Source organism: Anser cygnoides, chromosome 2, assembly GCF_040182565.1.
Source record: "Anser cygnoides isolate HZ-2024a breed goose chromosome 2, Taihu_goose_T2T_genome, whole genome shotgun sequence".
Classification (NCBI taxonomy): domain Eukaryota; kingdom Metazoa; phylum Chordata; class Aves; order Anseriformes; family Anatidae; genus Anser; species Anser cygnoides.
This window is the reverse complement of record NC_089874.1, coordinates 26,954,188-26,974,976: the sequence shown is the minus strand read 5'-3', so window position 1 is coordinate 26,974,976 and position 20,789 is coordinate 26,954,188. Positions and strand designations below refer to the sequence as shown.

General features: G+C 42.9%; 1 protein-coding gene across 4 annotated transcripts in view; it reads left to right on the top strand.

Annotated features, from left to right (window-relative positions):
* Window positions 1-20,789, top strand: part of SLC25A13 (solute carrier family 25 member 13) — a 99,860-nt gene that overhangs the window by 3,619 nt on the left and 75,452 nt on the right. For 2 of the 4 annotated variants that reach the window (XM_066991743.1, XM_066991742.1), the window contains one exon: window positions 20,635-20,688. In XM_066991743.1, coding sequence (XP_066847844.1) covers window positions 20,635-20,688 — 54 coding nt within the window. Of the gene's footprint in view, window positions 1-1,577; window positions 2,184-19,861; window positions 19,889-20,634; window positions 20,689-20,789 lie in introns of those variants that run through there. The other 2 variants (XM_048075438.2, XM_013183437.3) reach the window with 2 other exon arrangements.

Genomic DNA, 20,789 nt, shown 5'->3' with positions numbered 1-20,789 from the left:
AGAACTGGGTGCCTGACTGTCAAAAAACACATCACTAAGGAGGTAAAATAAAGAGATTTGTTGCCGACCTTACCTACATGATGATATTTGGGATGTTTGTAATGCTGGGGAAGGAAACTTTGTTATGCAGTTTTGGTATATTTAACAACTTATTGTTCTCTTTCTGCTTGTGTTGGTTTTCTGTTTGTTTGTTTGTTCTGAGCTGTTTTCTATGGAAGCTGTGTCAGTGGAGTTACGTGTTGTTTCTGGTTACTGTCATGCTTACTATTAAAGATCTTAAACCTTGTCATGTCAGAACTGGTTAGTGCCCATCGCAAGCTCCCTGTGTGTCGTGGTGTTCACTAGTCAGACGTTTATTTCCCCTGAGGACCCCAGTCACACAAGGTATGTCACCTTGACTGAATTCACTGGAGCTCTGGGAAGGGGCCGTGCCTCAGGCCCTGGCTCCTTAGGCCCTGGGGTCTGGATGAGCAGTGGCTGAAATAGGAACACCATGGCCATAAGATTTGAAAAGAATACAGTTCCAGACAACTCCAAAACTATTTGATGCTGTTGCAGCCATGCCATAAGGGTTATTTTGCTTTCATGGGTACCCAGCGTGTTCCTTTCGTGCATCATCCAGCTGCATCGTGCCTCTTCATTCAGCTCCTTCTCCCGTGCTCCTTTCCTCGTGCTAGCAGCAGTGTGGGATGCGTCTGGGAACAGGCCGAATTCACTCTTCTTGCCCTAGATGATGCCGTTCTTCCTCCAGCAAAACGGTGGAGGAGAATTGCATTGCATGTGGATTTGATGGGCCCTCGGAAGGGAACAGGGGAGGGTGCTGAGTCCGCGAGGGGAGTGTGGCTCTTTACAGACAGGTGCCAGCCACCCAGCAAGGTCAACGAAATTGCGGGGGGAAGTGGCTGGTGAGTAAGGAGAGAAGAAGCTCTGTTTCCTGGAAGCATCACCGAGGCTGTGTGCTGTAGGCTTAGTAGTGTCATGGCGCTTAATTGCATCGTGATCACTTCTTTGGACATAATAGTGCAGCGTGAGGTCTAAGTGGAAGTTCCCACTGCTGGTCTGTACGGGCCCAGCAGTGCTTGCTGTGTAAGTTGCCTTTTGGAGCTGTACATAAGCATGTACTTTCTTAAATTCTTCATGTAGCATGCATGATACTCTTTTTTCCACCTCCCCCCTCAGAAAAAAAGGTGTGTTATTATGCTGCTTAAGACTTTTTACTGTGCCTTGACTTCTTAAGGCACCAGAATTTGCCTGATAAAGGGACACTGAGTTTATGTGAGAGTCCTGGTAACTTCTTGCCTCTTCCAAGTGCAGAGTAGCACACGTGATGACTGTGACAGAAAGGAAGAAGGAAGCAGGTGACTTACCCTCCTTTCCCCTCCTCTCCACCATCCTTACGCATTTGGTTTCATTTGGTTTCTTTCACTGCACAGTTCTTTGCTCATGCCATTTACCCTTTTGGGGACAGCTTAATCCCACCAGGTGAGTTATGAGACCCACTGGCAAGAATAATCCCAAGGAAGCAGCCGCCCAGGGAGTGACTCTTCTAGAAAAAGTGCAGGGAGCTCCCTTCTGCAGTGAGCGCTGGGGGAGCAGTTACCCTGAAAAGGAGCTTTATTTCTTTGTTCTTTTTTTTGTCTTAGATGTGTTTGTCTGTTTTATGTACTCCTGTTTTTTCCCCTTTCCTTTATCAGAGCAAGGTGGGGGCTGGTTTGTGGATTTGTGTCTTTTAATAGGTTAAATGGGATCTCATATTGCACCTGCTGGGGGTTTTAACACGTTCTTGAAACTTGCTCTTTTCCTTTCTGGTGTCTCTCTCTAAGAGCAATTGCAGCATAACCTCACTTCCAGGATAGCTCTGGGAAAGTGCTGCTGGACCCAGCAGTGATGTATACACCCTCACGTGCACCTCTTCCCTTGTGATAGCCACTGAAAAGTATTTTAAGTTATCTGGATCCTGTCACATCAGGAAATGAATTCCTCTTTCTATGCAGCTTTGTGTCCCAGCAAGTTAGAGACGCTCTTCAAGGTGTACTTCAAATGACACGTCAAAGGCATTCTTCCTGACCTTGTAATCTAGACACGCTTACATCCCTGAATGATAACAATGTGTCTTCTGACCAGCTTGTTTAGGCCAATATCTATTTTATTTATCTATGTTGTCCAAGGACTATGACAAGGAGGTATGTGATACTGTATTTCCTGGAAGATGGCATGAATGTGCTGCTTAATTTTAGCTTCAGTGTTGCTTTTGATCTGTGGAATTGCTGCTGCTTTGGCTATAGAACGGCTCGACAGTGCTGAATAGACCCTGTATGTTTGTGTGGCACCAGACCTAAGCTTGTGTAAGGCTTCTGGGCCCTTCTGCAATAATGCTGTTTTGCTTGAGCTGCTGCACAGCCTTCAGAAACGTAGCAGCCGATGTTTTATGGTGCTAGATAACTGTAGCTAGTAAGATGTAAGGTTGCATAATTTCTGGTGCATTCCCTTTCTGGAAAGTATCTGTATCTCAGGCATTTGTAGGGAGATAAAGAGGTCCTTATAAAAATACTCTATCTTCGATTGCTTTGGAATAAAGCAATTTCAACCGAAGCTTTGTTAAAACACTTAAAGGAACACTGCAAATGCATTTTTCATAACATTTTAAAATAATTTCATGCTATTTACCATACCTTAGAAACGTGCAATTGCAATTATATTCTTTACCAAAAATGTTACTCGGCCTGCACAAAACCCAGTGTGTTAAAGGATGAAATTGCTCATAGGGAGTGGGTTGTTGGCATTTTTCTTTTTCTCCAAAGAGAGAGGGAAAAAAAAGAAACACTTGAGAGAATGGAGGTGTGCACACATGTACGCCAAACTACATACATTTAGAGAAGAAACAGAAGAAATAGAGCTTGTCACAAGACTGAAAATGACAAATTCCTCTTTCTGGATACTTGTGAGGTGCCTAAGCTCGGCTGCTGGAGTCTTGCTTTTGATGTCCTGCAGCCTGAGGCGCTCTGTGAGAACTGCTCCCTTGCTGGCTCGCTCTTGGGGTCTCCCTGCAGCTCTGCCTTGCTCACGGGCTCACCTCTTGGTCCTGTGTAAAGCAGAGCCTGGAATTGAGGCAGGGAATGCCTTTTGGCCTTCTCTAGATCAAGACCTCCATGCCTAACTGTTAGCCATTTGGCTTTGGCAGGAGAATTAGGAAACCTATCAGAGGCATCCAGGACCAGGTATCAGCAGCAGCCAGCGTGCTGAGCAGTGGGCATCTCAGCTAGCCGGGAGGGGAATAACAAGATAAGGACGTCCTAGGAAGATCTTCAAGGAGCAAGCCTTGCATCTCTATTTCAGGCGCGGGTGCTTTGTAGTTAGCCACACGAGGACTGGGGTAGTAGGAGGGCAGGCCAGGACCCGCTCAGCTGCTGGCACTGGGGGCACCCGGCTGGGAGGGGAGGTTTGCATTCTCTGGTGCCACCAAGCTTCTGCATTTTGCATGCCTGACGCCTCGGCCTGCCACGCTTTCGGGGGGTGCTGTGCGTGGTGCTTGGCTCAGTTTTGGCAGCGCACGCGTGGTGTGCCCCGCGCATGGCTCCTGGCTGGAGCGGGGATCCGACATGTCCGCCCCTGCGCAGTCAGGGCTGCGGCCCTGCCGGCTCTGCACGCTGGTGGGGCTTTGGCAATCCTGAAATTCTTAAATAAATTCTTAAAACTGCATTTTGGCTCGTGGATGGACCGTGTTTTGCATCATGCTCTGACCGGTAGTGGAGTGTGCTAGCGGGTCTGGCCCTCAGAGGCTGAGCAAAGTGGATTTTGCAAATAGACAAACAAGCATTTCATTTGGGGAGAGAGCACTGAGGTGGGCAGGCTTCTGGCCAGACAGCCAAACCTTTCAAAAACATTGTAAAAATCATCTTAGTGTCGTCACTACCACACAGTTTAGGAGGTTGTCAGTTCATTTTTGGAGTCCTCAGCTGAGCTGGCCCAGGCCTCGGGGCCTGGTTCGTCGCCTGGCAGTGCCTCCGCTCTGATGCCGGGACTGAACCCGCGGTGGCAGCTCTGCCGGCAGGGAGGTGCCCCTTGGCTCGCTGAGATACCTGCATGCTTCCTGAACCTCCAGGCCACGGTGTTTTACAAGCCAGCCTAACCCTGAAGCTGCCATTCGCCTTGGATATTGTTACTAAGCGCTTAGGAGCACTACGTGGGTAATGTAATGGTGCCGCGGTGAATAACTGCCTTGGCACAAAGTAGGTACCTGTTTGCTTGGTTGGTTGGTGGTGTTTTTTGTTCAGTTTGCTTTAGGTCAGATCTGTTCCCTAATACAGCTCACAGTAAAACAGCACAGAGGGCAGTTTGGCTGGTGTAATGGCATCCCCGGATGGAGCTTCGAGCACAGAAACAGCTCCAGCTGGAGTCCTGCAAGCAGTTAGGTCTTGTATGTGTCTTGTATAACAGCCATAGGTCTATTTACTGCCTTGTTCTTTTTTATTTTATTTTTATTTTTTTTTTATGTTTTCCTCTGCTCAGTAGAGAAATGAGAAGGATTTTTTGTTTTGTTTTGTTACCAAAATTAGATCTGTCCTGTTCTCTGTGGATCAGGCAATTCATTTGTTGACAGCCCTTCCTGCTTGGCTCGTGATGAGGTAACTGTACAGGTGCCAGGGCTTTTTTTCCTTAGCGTGAGATGCACAGGGCAAGAACGTAGCCCTGGGGATGGAATGGTAAGTTCTGTATGGACAAAACTGAGGTTATCACAGGGCTAGTTGCTCAGCTCATGTCCCTAGCATTTAGCTGAATGCCAGTGGGCAACAATCAGACTTAATCTTTAGAAGAGCAAAAGTAAAAAAAATTGAACTGAAACACCAAGAAACTTTCCTCTTAAACATTTATATTAGATTATTCGGAAGTCTTTTGTCCTGTTTTCTCTCTGTAGCCCAGTAACTGCACTCACAGGAACATCTCTCAAAGGAAAATTTTGACGTGAATTTTCCACAGAAGCAAAAATAAAAAACAAGACTGCCCTTGTTGCATTTTTGTTTTTAAGGATGTCTCTCTGGTTGGCTTATTTATATATTCGAATGTGAACTGACTTTGCTGTGGAAGGAATAACTACTGCCTGTTAGGCAAGTTTACAGCTGCATTTCCCTTGATTAGCCTAGCAGGTTCCTACACATTTTTCTGACAATGCTGATCAGCTCTAGCTCAACACCGAGGGAAATACCACACAGAAGACAACTGCAGTCGTAGCCAGTAGGTATGAGGTGTGGTGAAATCCTAGCTCTCTTTTTTCTCCCTTTGGAAATGTGGGAGAATAGCCCAGCAGTGGGGATGATGAAATTGTGCACGTGATACAATAAACTCTGGTGTTTTTTGTTTTTTTTCCTTAGCTTGGTAGTTTTTGCAGTACTGATACACATTCGAATTGGTAGGCACCGTGGTCTTTTCTGAATTATCCATATTAAAATGTATAAAGGTCAAAATTAAAAATCTAGTTACAATGAGACTGGGTTTTAGGTTCCTGTTTGCCTTTATGGCCATGAACTCCATATACGCTTAGTCCCACTCCCTACCATCCCCATGTTAGCATAACTATTTGCTTTGTTCATCCCTTCCGCAGGAGACCCAATCTCAAAAACTTTGGACCAGGGCTGAAGGGAGAGGAGGTGTGTGTCCCTCTGGGAGTTTGTGCTGGGGGTTTTCACAGCCCTGTCCATGGTGTTTGGGGCTCTGAATCGTTAGGTTGGCAATATAAGCCTTTCTGCTTGTACCAGCTGATATTTACATAGGCATTATTGCTAGCTGTTTCTTGGATTCTCTTCAGGTACTTTTATTTTCTTTCTGGTTTTGGCTGGTTTTAGATCTCCAGGTTTTGTTATTGTAGCTTTTATTTTATTTACTTATTTTTTAATCATATCATAGTTAGAAAACTTACCCGATCTGACTGTATCGTAATAAATAGTACGTCTGCAAGTTAGGATTGCTTTAGTTACTCTAAAATCTGGTTCCATTCCCAAGTGGCACATTTTCTTTGTCCTCCACATCTCCAGTGTATGGGATTGAGGGGATTTCTGTCCCCACAGCCGCCTTTCTTGTGCCTGACAGCCTGCTCTCCTCATCAAGCAGTTGAGTTTACTGAATTTAGATGTAGGTTTTTGGGGGGATCTGAGACTTTTGGTTGCTTTTGCACCAAAATGTTAGCAATGGAAGCTGAGAAGGTGAGACAATTTTGGTTCTCACCCAAGCTCTCAATCAAGTGTCGAAATAGCCTCTTGTTTTCAGTAGCTGTAGATTTTTGTATGAGCCTATCTCGTCTCCTAGACCTTTCCAAATTTTCAACATTCTTCCTGTTAATAGTCCAGGTGGCTTTGGTGGCAATGAACAGGACCGATAACCACCCTTGGAAGTGTTACTCCTTGCTCCACAAACGGTCCTTATGACAGGCTTGAAGACTTCTCAGCCATTTGAGTACTGTTTGAATTACTACTCTGGTTAAAACTAGGAGAAAATAGTGAGGAAAAAAGCTGCATCTTACTGCATAGTTTAGTTAATTCTGCTGTATTGTGGAGAGAAGCACCCAGAGATATGCCTGCCTTCATTCAGGCATGTGGGATCATCTGCTTTTTGAAGTGCGGTGCTTCACTGAGCGCAGATAAAGGCTGCACTGCTCCAGCCCCTCCGATCTAAATGTTAGCTCTCCGAGAAGTATCAGCAAAGCCGGTATCAGGTAAGCAGGGAGGCAAGCAGTTAATGCTACAGCACGAACTGAAGATGAGTCTTTGAAAAAGTGACCTTTTTATAGCACATTAGATGCTTTTTAACCAGTGTATGTCATTGTCTAAAAGGTGCAAGAACACAGGTAACTGACCTGCTGTGGGGTAGCTTTGGGTAAACCAGCAGCAATAATCCTAGAACTGTAGTTATCTCCACAGCTATTGGTAGGTCTTCCATTCGAAACAAAAATATTAAGAAGATACTTCTTAATAAGAAATTAATTTAAATAAATATATTTTTTCAATCTTCAGGTCTGGCTGTAAATCAGTCCATGTGAAAGTATTATACTCTCAAACTCTTAACATCTAGTTTAAATATATATATATGTCATCAATACAAAAACTTCAAGGCTTTTAAAGGCTATTTTTGCAATTATGGGGACATACCAGAACAGTAATATGTGCTCTTTGTACAACCACGCTTTTGATGTCCTTGATGATTAGGGCAATTGACGAATTGTGAAGAGCAACCATCAGTCCAAAGCTAGAACACAGAAGAAGGTGCTGTGTGGCTGGATGACCGTAGTTATTCGCCAGCCTTATGAATAGGTAGCTGACTGGTTTTTCTTCCTCCTCTTTTGGAAGCATCTATATTAGTGTCCCGGTGTATTAAAGCATTGGCTGTTGAGATAAACAGCCACTGAGGAAGTTTAAAGCATAGTATCTCAGAGCAGTTGTGAAGCTGCGGAGGGAGGGAATGGGGTATCAAAGTCTGAATTTTTCTGATACAGCTGAACAAATTGATCTTAAATTGAAAAGTTTAGGAGAAGGATGAGAATAGGGATATGTTGTATTTGAATTCAATTTATTTCCCCAAATACAAATTATTCCCCCCCCCCCCTCCCGATTTCTGACACTGTAATCATGTTGACACTGCATAAGTTAAAACCCATAAGAAACTGATTAGCCGGAATTCAGATTTGTTGTGTAAAATTCTGTTGAATGCTGATTTTTCCAGCTCTGTGCTCAATTTTGTATTTATCTTTTCACGTAATTCAGTTTCTGCAGTTGAATGTTACCTGATCTTTATTCACTGAAGATTTTAAAACGTTCTTTCCTGGAACCGAGCTTCATTTCCATCTGAGAGAATAAGTTTAAACTTATCACAAAATAGAAGGTTCAAAAAAGGCTCCTTGGCAGGTTGCAGTCTTTTTTTAGTGGCGGCTTTGCAAGGAGACAAGGAGAGAACAACATCTAGCACGCTCTGTTCTTTTGTTTTTCTTTCTGACATTGCATACTGGGAAAAAATATCTATAGATTTGAGAATATGGAGTCATAGAAGGGCACACATTTTTCTACCTTCTTCCTGATAGTGTTTGCATACTGCCTGAAAGTGCACTTAGTCAACAGCGGAGGATGCTTTCACGAGGATGATCCTGAGCCAAATGCCAATCATCCCGCCAGTAGGAGGAAGAAATTGTAATTGTCTTCGTATTTAAGTTGCTGGGTTTTATCCCAACTTTTCTGAACTCTCTCAGCCAATAGAACTGTCAGGGCTTTTTTTTTTGCTTTTTTTTTTTTTTTCCAGTCAATGGATATTTAATTCTGGGAAGTTAGCAAATGTGCCCATTTAATCTAAGTAAAGCAGTAAAGTAGAATAATTCTTGTAAGGAATAAATTAGAGCAAATTATTCAGTGTTGGAGTAGCTTGAGCTGCATCTGACTGCATCTTTCATCAAAGACTGATAGCTTTGCAGTTAATCAAAATGCAGGTAACATCTCCAAAACATAAAAAGCCATCAGCAGGATCATGACACACAAATCCTGTGTCTGTGCAAGCAACCCTGGCTGGGAGGTCTGCGTTCAGATGTGTGCGTGGTGCAACATAGGCCTCCAAATCAGAGTGTGCGTATAAATACGTATAATGTGCGTGTGTATGCATAGCGCAGCCCTCTCAGGCCTCCTGCACTGAGAAAGGAGATCTTCTGCCTTACTATTTCTTTCTGCTTCTGCGTATTTGTGGCGTTTTTTTCTGCAGCCCTTTTCCACCAGCTAGCTGTGGCAGCTTCTTAGCCGAGTCCCTGGACTGGTGTGTGATGTTGCAGAGCAGGAGAGGGACTAGGATTTGCCCGCTCTCGGCAGCGGGGCAGGAGGCTCCCTCCTGAAGGAGCTAATTGAGAGGTACGTTGTGCAGGAGCAGCCGAGCGTTATCAGCTGTCCCTTGCTCCGTGACTTTCCTGTCGCATCCATCCATCGCACGACCTGTTACCTAGGTCTAATTTGGGGATAGAAGAAAATAGGTCTGAAAATTAACATTACCGAGCAAACAGCGGGCCATTTGTTATTATAGTCATCTTTCTGTGCCTTGGAAACATGACCCGTTTCTACTCTTCCCCGAATCCCTGGCTACTAAAACCTCTTGGTCACATGCTCTGTGATTGTAAGGCTTTATCATGTTTGACAACTCCTGCTTGATGGAACATCATTGATTTAACAGATCTTTGGCAGAAGAAACCTTTAAGCAAGGCACCGAGTATGAAAAGCCATTAGAAAAAAAAGCGGTATGTAAAAATACCGTGTCTGGCTGATTCCTGCTCTCAGCCCATTGTGCAGGCTGAATCTGACTAGAGAAATCTTCACGTGTTTAGGGGAAGAAATTTTTGAATAATTTCACATTTCCATTAAAATAGTTTTTGTCACTGACATCAAGTCAGCCTTCCTCCTCCCTGTCACTTCACCTGTCTAACGCTGCTTGCCATTGTGTGTCAGTCTAACTGGAAACTACTTTGTAAAGATCATGAATTAGTCCCATGTTGATGCTGTTCAAAAGGAAGAAAAACATGGCAACAACAAACTTTCCGCAGTTGCTTTTAACTCCATTCACATGCCTGAATCACTTGATCTGCATCTTTTCTTTCAAGATTGACTGGTGTGAAGCAGCGGATGTGGTCCTTCCTGCTCTCTGAGGCTGTACTGCAGAAGTTTCGGACTTCTCCTTTCCTCTCACAGAAAAGAAAATGAGACTAACCCTAACCTCTTGCAGCTGGCTTTCGATGCTCCATTACCTGCAACCTGTAGATTCGGTATTCCGGTTATGAGTAACCCAAGCCAGAATACATAACTCTGAAGTGTGTAACCATTCAAATCAAATACTGTATAATTAACGCGGCAAGTAACGGTTCCTTATTTTATATGCCGTTGACAAGGATGTTAAACCAGCTTTTTCCCTTTTTCTTGCGGATGTGTGGGGAGGGAAGGAGGAGAAGAGGGAAATGAACTTTTGAAAAATGATGGAAACATCTTAGCCTAGTATGTAGAACAAGACTTTCAAATGCATTATTTTCTTTTTTAGACAGTTTTATACGCAATCGGTGTCTACGGTTCTTGTATGGCTTAGAAAGCACGGGGGTACTTTGTGCTGCGTGTGACCCAGTTTGTTTAAATAAAGTTATATTCTGACGAACAAAGGATCCTATAATAAAAACTAGTGTAAGGTCTCCTGGCTGTTCTGTTCACTGTTTGAAGGCTTCCTGGGCTGGCACAGTTTGTGAAAGCCGCGAGGAGTAGCCGCAGTTTGATCGCCTGGTGTTTTCATGAGGCAGAGCACCAGATTTTGCATTTCTAAGGCCTGGATCAACTGGCCAGAAAGGTTATCTGGGAGTTTTACCGTGTTTACGTCAGTCGGTGGTAGAAGGGAACCGCATCGTTGGCCGATACCAGCAGCATATTGTGGGATGGCAGACGCTGCTATCATGTCAGGGTCCTGAGGCCAGCGAGGCCAAGGAGCGAAACAGATCAACTCCTGGGTACTGAGACGTTGAAGCAATAGTGCTGGAATTTCTCTCCTGTCTCGTGTTCTCTTCCATGTTTCATTTTGTATTTTTAGATTTTAGTTTAACTGCAACATTCCCAAAGAAAAAGGAAATCATTTCAGATTCCAATCAGAATGATTTAATTCGTTTTTTCTCTCTGCTAAAGATGCCTATTTGAAAGTAATTTCAGGATTTTTTTTTTTGTTTTTATTTTGTTTCCTGTCTTTAAATCAGAGTACTCGGTTTGACATCATCATGATTTCCACAGCAACCAAATGATCTCATAAAAATACTGTGATGTGACAATGCAGCACAAGTAAATGTAATGTTTTAATGAAACAGCTGTGGCTTTATGCAAATATATGTAATAACACAGACTCACTGAGGAGAAGCCAAATCATGCAAGCTAAAATCAGAATTGATTCTAATTAAAATGTATTAAAATGCTGGAAATGTTTCCCCAGTTTCTTAAGGAGAGATGGGAGGTTTTGAATTGTTGTTGTCAGGTATCTTACAACTGTTGCAAATTTTGTAAAGTTATTGCGAACTCTTTAATAATTTTGGCCACGTTGCTGCAAGTCACCAATGGATCAACCTTTGGTAATACAATATCTGCCTTACATGACTGATTTAGATCTTTTGATATTCACACATGAGCCTGAAAATTATTTCCAAGTACACTTTTTGCTAGCTGGAGCCCTCTGTGCAGGCCCTTATCAAGAAGGAAGGTCACGTTCCCACAGTAGCCTGTGGCAGCCGTGTAATCTGCCAATATTTAAGCAGCAACAATTTGGTTATTGTTAATACTGAAGATGATAGTTGTAAAAGAAAGTGTTAAAATTCCTTTACTTTGTAATTGTCTTCAGGGGGGTGATGGAATAGTTTGAAACCCATGTGGTGGGATTTGGACAAACTGGACAGCAGTGCTTGCAGGAAGAAAGTATATCTGCACGCTCGTATTTAATATGTGTACTTTGAGATTGCAGGTGAAAATCTGTAAGGGGTGTTGTGACTGAAAAGCCCAGATTTGCCATGGTCAGAGGCTGACCAGCATGTTCAGCCTGGAGGGCAGGTAATTGCTGTCATTCTTCCCGCTGTCACAGAGCACAGGCATGCCCACCATGGCCCAGTGCTCCACTGAGCGGAGCGCTGTCCAGGTAAAAAGGAGAGGGGGGATAAAAAGGCTCTATGCTTTTTTTTTTTTTTTCTTTTCCCTTCTCATATTTCGGTAGCACAGTGTTACTATTTGCCCAAGTACCTGCTGGAAAGCTGCTGCTTTTTTGGTTAGCTATGAGGAAAGGTTCCTGACTACAGGACTGAAGATTTTCTTTGAGTCCCATCATTTATAGCCTTCCAGAGGTTTGCTTGGTGCGTGTGATGCTGTCTGTTTCCATTATGCAGTTGTCTTTTGTTCTTTTAAAGATTGTAGAACTGGATCCATGCACACATAGGGATTCATGCCCACTCCCACACCCTTCCCAGTTCTCTGAGCTACTGAGGTGTAGCATTTTGAATAGAGTTGAATAGATGGATGTGGTTATAAATAGGAGCTTGGAAAGTGAACTTCTGTGTTCAAAGAAGAAAACACAACACTGAAACAAAATACATTTACCTGTCAGTTATTCCTGCATAATTCCTGTCACACAATTATTAGTCAAGACATGAAATGTATAGGAACTTTTCTCCAGCTCATCGCCTCTTTCATGTACTCACGAGTGTGAAGTCACAAATAACAGCAGCTACTCTCACAATACCTTCAGCTTGACCTTTCCGTAAGTATATAGCCACATCCATATAATGCTTTCTTATTTCTTTATAATCACAGAATTATGAGTTACCTAAAAGCAGAGCATTTTGTGTTGATACCCCTCTATGGCGCTGCTGTCCACTGCAGGTTTGTTTTCTTCAGAGAGCAGCAGGTTCTCATTTGGTGCTGTAAAACAGTTCTGCCAACTCGCAGAGACCTTGTATCACAGTGTAACCTCTGCAACACTGACAGTCGTGAGAGAAAAGCCAGGCGAAACCTTTTGTAACACTGTTCGGGATGTCTGTGGCTGCCTTTGTTCTCTGGCAAAACATAGAGCGCCAGGTAAAATTCATGTTGCCCTAACAGTCTGCCACTTCTCCTTGTTGAGTTTTGAGTGATACGGGTGTCTGTTTTTCTGCTGCTTCCAGGAACTCGTTTTGGTCCTGCTGTTACACTGGAGAATTTTGCTACCCTTTTTGTCTTTGCCTCTTTTCCTGCTCAACATAAGCCCATAAGCCTGAGCTTTAGCTCTAGAAAGCGAATTGCTAGCGCTGGGATAACTGCTTTTGGGAGCAGAACGTGAGGGTGATGTCGTCCTGAGCTCATGGTCGATGCACTGGTTGTGCAACAGCACTGTTGTCAGTCAACAAGCCCTGGGAGAACCAAAAGGTAAAGTCTATGAACTGGACCGAGGGAGCTGCCAAAGACATGTTAGCAGGCTGATATTTGTCATGCTTAGGTGTGCCTCCAGTTCTGAAAGGTGTAAGGAAGCAAAAGGGAGAGCAAAGTCACAGTATTAGCATCCATCTAATTCATTCACATGTGGTGAGCAGGAGAGGGGGATTTTTGAAAAATGCACGTGAGTTGATGAAAAGGCCATTTGACCATTATCATTTGGAAACAAACTGATTGTTTTTATTGAAGAACCCCTGATATATCTCATGTGCAATTACTGCATTTGTTCAAGTGAGCGGTGATCTCTAGTTTAAGAGTCAGTGAGAAATGTTAATAGTACGTAATGCCATAATAAAACAGCTTGCTTGTGGATCTTTGGATCGCAATACTGAAGATCATCCCAGTAAAAATGTGTTGTAGAAGAGGTGTGAGACAATTCGGAATACTGCTTTGAGGAAGAAGATGGACTGATGAGCACTTTATGGTAGGTGGAGAAAGTGATGGAAGAGCTGACCTTTCTCTCCTAGCAACATGAAAAGCTGAAGAGAGATTTCATTTTTTCACAGAGTTGTTTCCAGCTTCAGTTTCTCACTGTAGTATAGCACTTCACATTGTATCATAGGAATTACAGCAATTGCTTCTTTGTCCTAGTCCAAAGGCTGACTACCAACTAATAGTCCGGTTTGTTCCTAACTGTATCTTCTAGGATGTGCTTAAATTTTGAAATGGATAGTACTGGTTGCATTGTGATGCTTTTCCCTTTTGCTAAACATTTTTGCAGAGTGATGATTGTGCCTAGCTATTTTTACCTTAATATTGGGCCAGCTGTATGGTCCTTCTGTTTTTCAGGCCTTTAATTTAAGAAACCTGCAGAAGTACAGTCTTGAATGCCTTTTAACAAAGAAATAGTTAGCTATTCTTTGAAATTCTTGTACTAATTTTCTGTAAGATACTTACTACTCCCACCTTTGTTTCTGCACTTATTTGGAAGCATTTGAGGAACTGGACAAGTTACGTATTTGCAAGGTGACGAGCATTTTCATGGGTGCATGTTCACTGTATGTTGGTCCCCTGATCGGTTTGTATATAAAAACACTATCATTTATTGGGAATGTCCTTGTGCAAGAACCAGCTTACAAACAAGCCAGCTGCAGTTGCTTTGGGACTTTGAAGGTAGGATCAAAGGTAGCGGGTAATTGCCCAATAAAGTAGATCTGCTAGCTTTGATGCACTTGGGGAAGTGAGGCTTCCACTTACCCTGGTGCTGAAGCTGAACTGGGAATTGTCCAGAGATTTGTAATTGTGACAGATTGAAGATGGATAAGAATAGTTTGGCTTGAGATTTGCTGTCTCTATCAGCTAGCATTGTTTTTTCTCCTTCAGCACGGTGGGAGGTAGGCTCAGCACAACTCTCCAGTTTCAGGAGTTTAGTCGGTAGCTTTGCATACCAGATCAGCCTGTAGAATCCAAGAAGACTTTGTTGATTAGTGTTAACAATTCTTTTTCTTAGCTTGATGACCCACCTTAGGTGTTACTAGACAAAGGAATATACAGTAACTGCTACTTGGATTGGTAAGCCTACACTTCTGCAGAATATAACTGTAAGCCCAGTATGTTCAACTCTTGAGGACGAAAGCTGTTTTTAGAAAATATTTTTTTTTGTCTCAAGGCTGACCATGTTCTCACCGATCAGACTGAATGTAATAGGACTACCTGCTTAGTACTTATCAACTTCTCTGACTTTACTTCTTACCCTAACCCTTGGACAGGTATACCAAGTGCTATCTGATTGTATTTTCCTAGGAGAGAGATGCAGCGTACTGTGAAGGAGGTCTGGCGAGAGGGTTGCTTTGATCCAGCATGCTGTGCCAGCTCTCTTTGCGGTTGTCTGGTTCCCTGCTCAGTGAGTTGGTCCACATCTTGCCTGCAGACTTCCCAGTACTGCTGAATTCTGCACAGATGGCTTTCCATTTCAGATCGCAGTCAAGTCCTTTTGCTTGGAGTCTGTGCAGAAAGAATGACAGTGCTTTTATTGAGGTGAGAATAGGCAGAAACATGTTGGGCTAATGGAAAATGATGACTGGGGAAGCTGAAATAAGAAACAGTGCCCTGACAGATGTTGGTGCAGAACAGTGCTTATGATGCTGTGTGTGATGAGGGAGAGTGACCAAAAAGAGTTGCTAGGTTAGAAGAGTTTTTGTGTGTGTTTGTGTTAACATTAGTGGAAATGTGGAAGAAGAATGTTTCTCATCTATGTAAGCAAGTCAGATGTACCAAGATTAAAACTTGGGTGTTGTTTCAGCATAATACTTACACAGTATTAAGAGACTTCTAGTGTGAATTCAGACTTGGCGAGTAGCTGCATTTTACCTGGTTTCTGATATTCCAGTCATTCATTTAAACAAGAATGTAAGGTCAAACCCTGGCTTGATCTCCTTTGGAGCTGCACATTTTGAGTGTATATGTGCACTTTTAGCCAGAAGGAAAGGTTATGATGATCTAATCTGACCTCTTACGTAAACTGGGCCACATGTGTTTAAGTCTTACAGGTGGACTCAATAACTTGTGAGGAAACTGAAGAATATCTCTGGAAGACATGAGGTTTCAATCTTGGCTTGAGGACTTTTAGTGGTGCAGAGCACATCGTGTTCTGCAGTCGTGTTTAAGAATGGAAGTACTTTAAAAAAAGTACTCCTAATTTCAACACGATGCTACCAGCGTCTGTGATCATTTCTTAGGCCTTTCAGCAAACATCTCTCAGTACGTGCTTGTAGATAGCGTGCTCTAGAATTAATTAAACTGAGCTCGGCAGTGAGGCGGCCCTGCCACAACTCCAGTTCTGTGCTTGAAGAAGAGCTGCTCGCCAGCCTCTTACCTGCTTGGAGTCAGGAGCTTTTAAGGACAACGAGGTAGAGAGGAGCATCTTCACCTTCGTCAACTTTCTCCTTCCCACCCAAGCTGTGTTGAAGTTAAACTGTGAGGAAGAAAGCTGTTTCTCTCTTAATCTTTGATTGGGACTTCCTGTTGCTGGGACTTGCTGTAATACTGTAGCAAATCCCAGTTCTTGGATCCCTATCACTTTTCTGCTTTTCTACACTTCTCTGCATCCAAATGGTGTCTGCTAAAGTGATCTTTTTACAATGATGATGATAAGTTCAGATGTTTTCATATTTACCATTGGGATAATGCTATATTGGCATTATTAATTCTAATTTTCGTGTCCTTTTTCTTGTTGCCCATGTTATTCTTCTTTCCTGAGTGAAGCACAGTCCTTTTGTACCTTTTGATATCACATACCATCTGACAACTTGTTCCTTAACTTGTTCCTTCTGTCTTATGTATGGCAAATATATCAATAGAGTTGACTGGAAACTTAATATAGTTTTACTTGATTTTGGGTTCTGTTTTCTTGCATTGCTTTTACAGTTACATGTTTGTGGAAAGAATCTGTTTTCATTTGTTGTTGAGGGTGGAAGGGAGTCTGAAAAAGTATGTCAATGTAAATCGAGCATAAGTCAACAAGGAGAAAAGATCTCCACTGGAGAAAATTGAGTGCACCCTCAGCAAGTTTGCTGGTGGCACCAAGCTGTGTGGTGCAGTTGAGACACTGGAGGGAAGGGATCACATGCAGAGGGATCTGGACAGGCTTGAGAAGAGGGCCTGTGCGCACCTCATGAGGTTCAACAAGGCCAAGTGCAAGGTCCTGCGCCTGGGCCAGGGCAATCCCAAGCACAAGTACAGGCTGGGTGGAGAATGGATTGAGAGCAGCCCTGAGAAGGACCTGGGGGTGTTGGTGGATGAAAAGCTCAATGTGAGCCAGCAACACGTGCTTGCAGCCCCGAAAACCAACCGTATCCTGGGCCGCATCAAAAGCAGCGTGGGCAGCAGGGCGAGGGAGGGGATTCTGCCCCTCTGCTCTGCTCTCGTGAGACCCCACCTGGAGCCCTGCGTTCTGCTCTGGGGCCCCCAGCACAGGAAGGGCACAGATCTATCAGAACGAGTCCAGAGGAGGGCCATGAGGACGATCAGAGGGCTGGAGCACCTCTCCTGTGAAGACAGGCTGAGGGAGTTGGGGTTGTTCAGCCTGGAGAAGAGAAGGCTCTGGGGAGACCTTACAGCAGCCTGCCAGTGCCTATAAGGGGGCCTACAGGAAAGCTGGGGAGGGACTCTGTGTCAGGGGGTGTAGTGATAGGACAAGGAGTAATGGTTTTAAACTAAAAGAGGGGAGCTTTAGATTAGGTATAAGGAAGAAATTCTTCACTCAGGGGGTGGTGAGGCGCTGGCACAGGTTGCCCAGAGAAGCTGTGGATGCCCCATCCCTGGAGGTGCTCAAGGCCAGGCTGGATGGGGCTTTGGGCAGCCTGGTCTGGTGGGAGGTGTCCCTGCCCATGGCAGGGGGTTGAAACTGGATGGTCTTTAAGGTCCCTTCCAACCCAAACCATTCTGTGATTCTATGAAAATGGGCTGAAATTAAGATCCATGTGGAATAAGTCCAAGAATACGAACAGCTCCAGCATGCGAATCAACCTGTGTGTTGCTGTCCCTCATTTAAAGAGCTTTCCCTTTCGCTGTGCTCCCTGTGTCTCCCTTTGCTGAACAGTACTGCAAATGGAAGAGCTTAGGCATTTTTAGTTCTGTTCCTATACTGTGTGTGGTATGCAGTGCTGGCTGGTTTTTCTTACCTGTCATGTATCCACCTTAGGAATGAAAATCCCTGTTGATGTTTTCTGTAAGTTAGCCCAGTCTCTTCTGTAGCATGTCCTGACTTTGCTATAATTTCTGTATGCTGTGCTGTCTTTTTTTTTTTTTTTTTAAAGAAATGTTGGTTGTTGGAAAGCTTTCTTCACTAAACCTTACGTAATAAAAAGTATTTTTTTTTCTCAAGTGATAATGTCTGTTACAAAACATCTTTTTGTGAAGAGCAACAACAAACCTTATTTCCCTCAGGCCTGTTCTATCAAATGCCTCCTCACACAATTAAAGAGATGTCACGTCTATCAGCTCCTAGCTGGTTTTATCCCAGGCTGGATTTGGCTTTACGGTGAGAAAACAGAGTAAAATAGATACCTTCTTCCAGTAACAAAACATGTCATGTAAGACCAGCTGTGTGAATTATGAAACATCACCTGAAGGAGAAGCAGCTTGTGCCTGTGGGGCAGTGCTGCTCAGCTCGCTGCTGGCTCGCGGTGCTCCTAAGCTCTCCTTCAGCTGCTTGCAGAACCGGGAGCAGTTTTCAGAGTGGTCCTGAAAGCAGCGCTTTGACCTTGTCCAGAAGGGAAATCTGCTAGCAATGTCCGGCATCAGGATCAGTTCTTGTGTCCGTGCATGCAGCCTGAGCTTAGCCCGCAGCAGAGTGTGGATGGAAGGCTGAATTCAGTATTTCTCTTAGCACTGGTAGAGCTGCATTGGCATCAGCCTTTCTGAGCTGGGACATAATGTCATGGAGGATCTTTTCCTTGCTTGGGATCACATAGACCTTTCGAAGCAGCAGTTTGGTGGGTGATGCACTAACAAACCCGTTATGGAGTGGTAGCCATCCCATTCCTCGCCTGTTTCCCAGGAAATAGGAAAATGTGGAAATAGGTTGTGGGAAGTGCAGGGAAGCCACGGTCTGCAGCCACCACTTGGGCCTCTGTGCATTCACTGATCTGACCGCCTTCAGCCTCTCTTTTAGTACATGCTTTCAAAGAAACTTGCTGTTAACAAAATATATATATATATATATATATATATATAACCAAAAGGGGGCTGAAAAATGGCAGATGGACCGTAAGCATGTTTTTTGTCTCAAGTTTCCCCAGGTTTTTGATATAAGTGAAATCAAAAGAAAGATTAGTGAAAGTACAATTATCAGCATGTACCCTTTTCCTTTGTTCTTCTCATCCCTGTGGTCTTCTCATCCCTGGTTTCTTTATGCTTAGATTTCTGGGACAGTGTAAAACTTTAAGGTGATGAAATGTGATCCTGATAGTATTTTTAATAGGTATAGATGTTTGAGGTATCTTTTGTTTACCCATGTAGAGGTAAGATTCAGTGCTGCAGCAGTATAGAAATGTTGTGTTGGTTTTTTTTTTCCCTCCACAGAGCTCCCAATACCTCTAGAGTGCTGGATTTTTGCAAACGGGGTTAAAGTAAATGTCTGCTTATTACACACTGAGTATATTTAGAACAGCTTGTACTGTAGAAAATACACATTTTTAGTTTCCCAGCTTCACAATTATACTTTGATTTTTTGCAACTGCCTCCACACAGATTTCTGTGCAAACGCAGGATCAGAACTCCAGCTATGGATTTTGTCAGTCAAGTCCTGGTATAACTTCAGGTGTGATTTTTCTTTCTTTCTTTCTTTCTTTTAAAGTACATATAAGAATCCCTTTTCATATAGTTTTCTTAAAATATTCCATGTTATTTTGGTATTTTTTCTGGCTTTTGTTTTTTAGTTTTTCAAAGACCCATTTAGGGTGAGGAAAACCATAGTAAAGATCCCTCAATAATTCTATGGGTGAGGATATAATCCTGCTGTACAGACTTTTATTTTCCCTTTCTGTCGTTTGCATCAGTAGCCTAGTATGGAAGTGCACTTGCAGTCTAGCTTGTACATCCACATTTACAGTTTACTTTTGCTTTAGAAAGCCCAGAAAGTAGGTAGACATGTTTTATTGATAAACCTTTTGATGTTTAATTGTTAGGTGAGGATGAGATTTTGTGTCTCGCCCTTTGGCTCTTTGTTCCCCACTAAAGATGTTTTGATAAGTTTTCTGAAAATCCAGGTATGCTTACACAGTAATTTTTTTGGATTAGAAATAGATTGATGTGCTGAGTTGACTGTCAGATGATGGTTTTTATGTTGGCAAGCAAGGTTTTATCAAGTTATCTTGAAGAAAGAATGGGAAACTCTATAGCAGGCACAGACTGAAGGGATGAATCCACTTACTGCCCAAAAACAGCAAATGGATGGCATGGTATGTACATGAAGAAAATAAGCCTGTTGGGCTTACTGCGTAGTACATATACAATATTCTTTAATTGATTGTTTTGGGAAGACAAACACAAAAAGCACACACACCAGCAAAACCTTTCTAATTATTTTGTGTTTTAGTTGTAAGTGACTGGTTGTCTGATCTGCAGAAAATCTAGACATGGTGCTTTCTGACTTTCAAAAATGTCTACGCTGTAAGTTTAAATAATTTAAAAGGTTGGAAGTAGGAGGTAGGTGTACCAATAAAACAAGTAATTACATTGGAATTCAGTCTTTTAGGGAGCTGCTTTCCTGGACAGGTTAGTAAGCCTGAGTATTTTATTCTTGCCATCTGTCAGCTGGGGGCTGCATGTGGTACTCTGAAGTTCTTAGATGAAGGATGCTGGAAGTGTAAGAAGCTATATGGTAAAGATGGTATAATGCTGAATTTCAGCTGGGAGGGATGTTGAAAAGATTTGATGCTTGGATATCTGTATGACTTACTAACATGTGCTTGTTTAAGAATTGCAGAGCTGCAGGAGGGAAGCAGCTACAACAAAAATTTTGAATAAATTAGCATAACTGTGAAATTAGTAAAATAAATATGACCGGCTAAAGCAGTAGCTAATTTATCTAAGGTGAAAATTTGTTTTCATCACTTATTCTGTTGTTTGAATTCTTTCTGTTAAATGACACTTTGACATCTTTTCTATAAATTACGGATATTAATATAATTGTATTTACTTGTAGGTGGCTCTAACCAAGAGAGCTGATCCAGCTGAGTTGAAAACAATATTTTTGAAGGTATGTATAAAGTAAATATTTTACTCTTTCTGCTTAAATTTTTCATATCTTTTGCTCCTTTATTGCCGCATACAACTCTTGATAGTTTTTCCAACCATTAA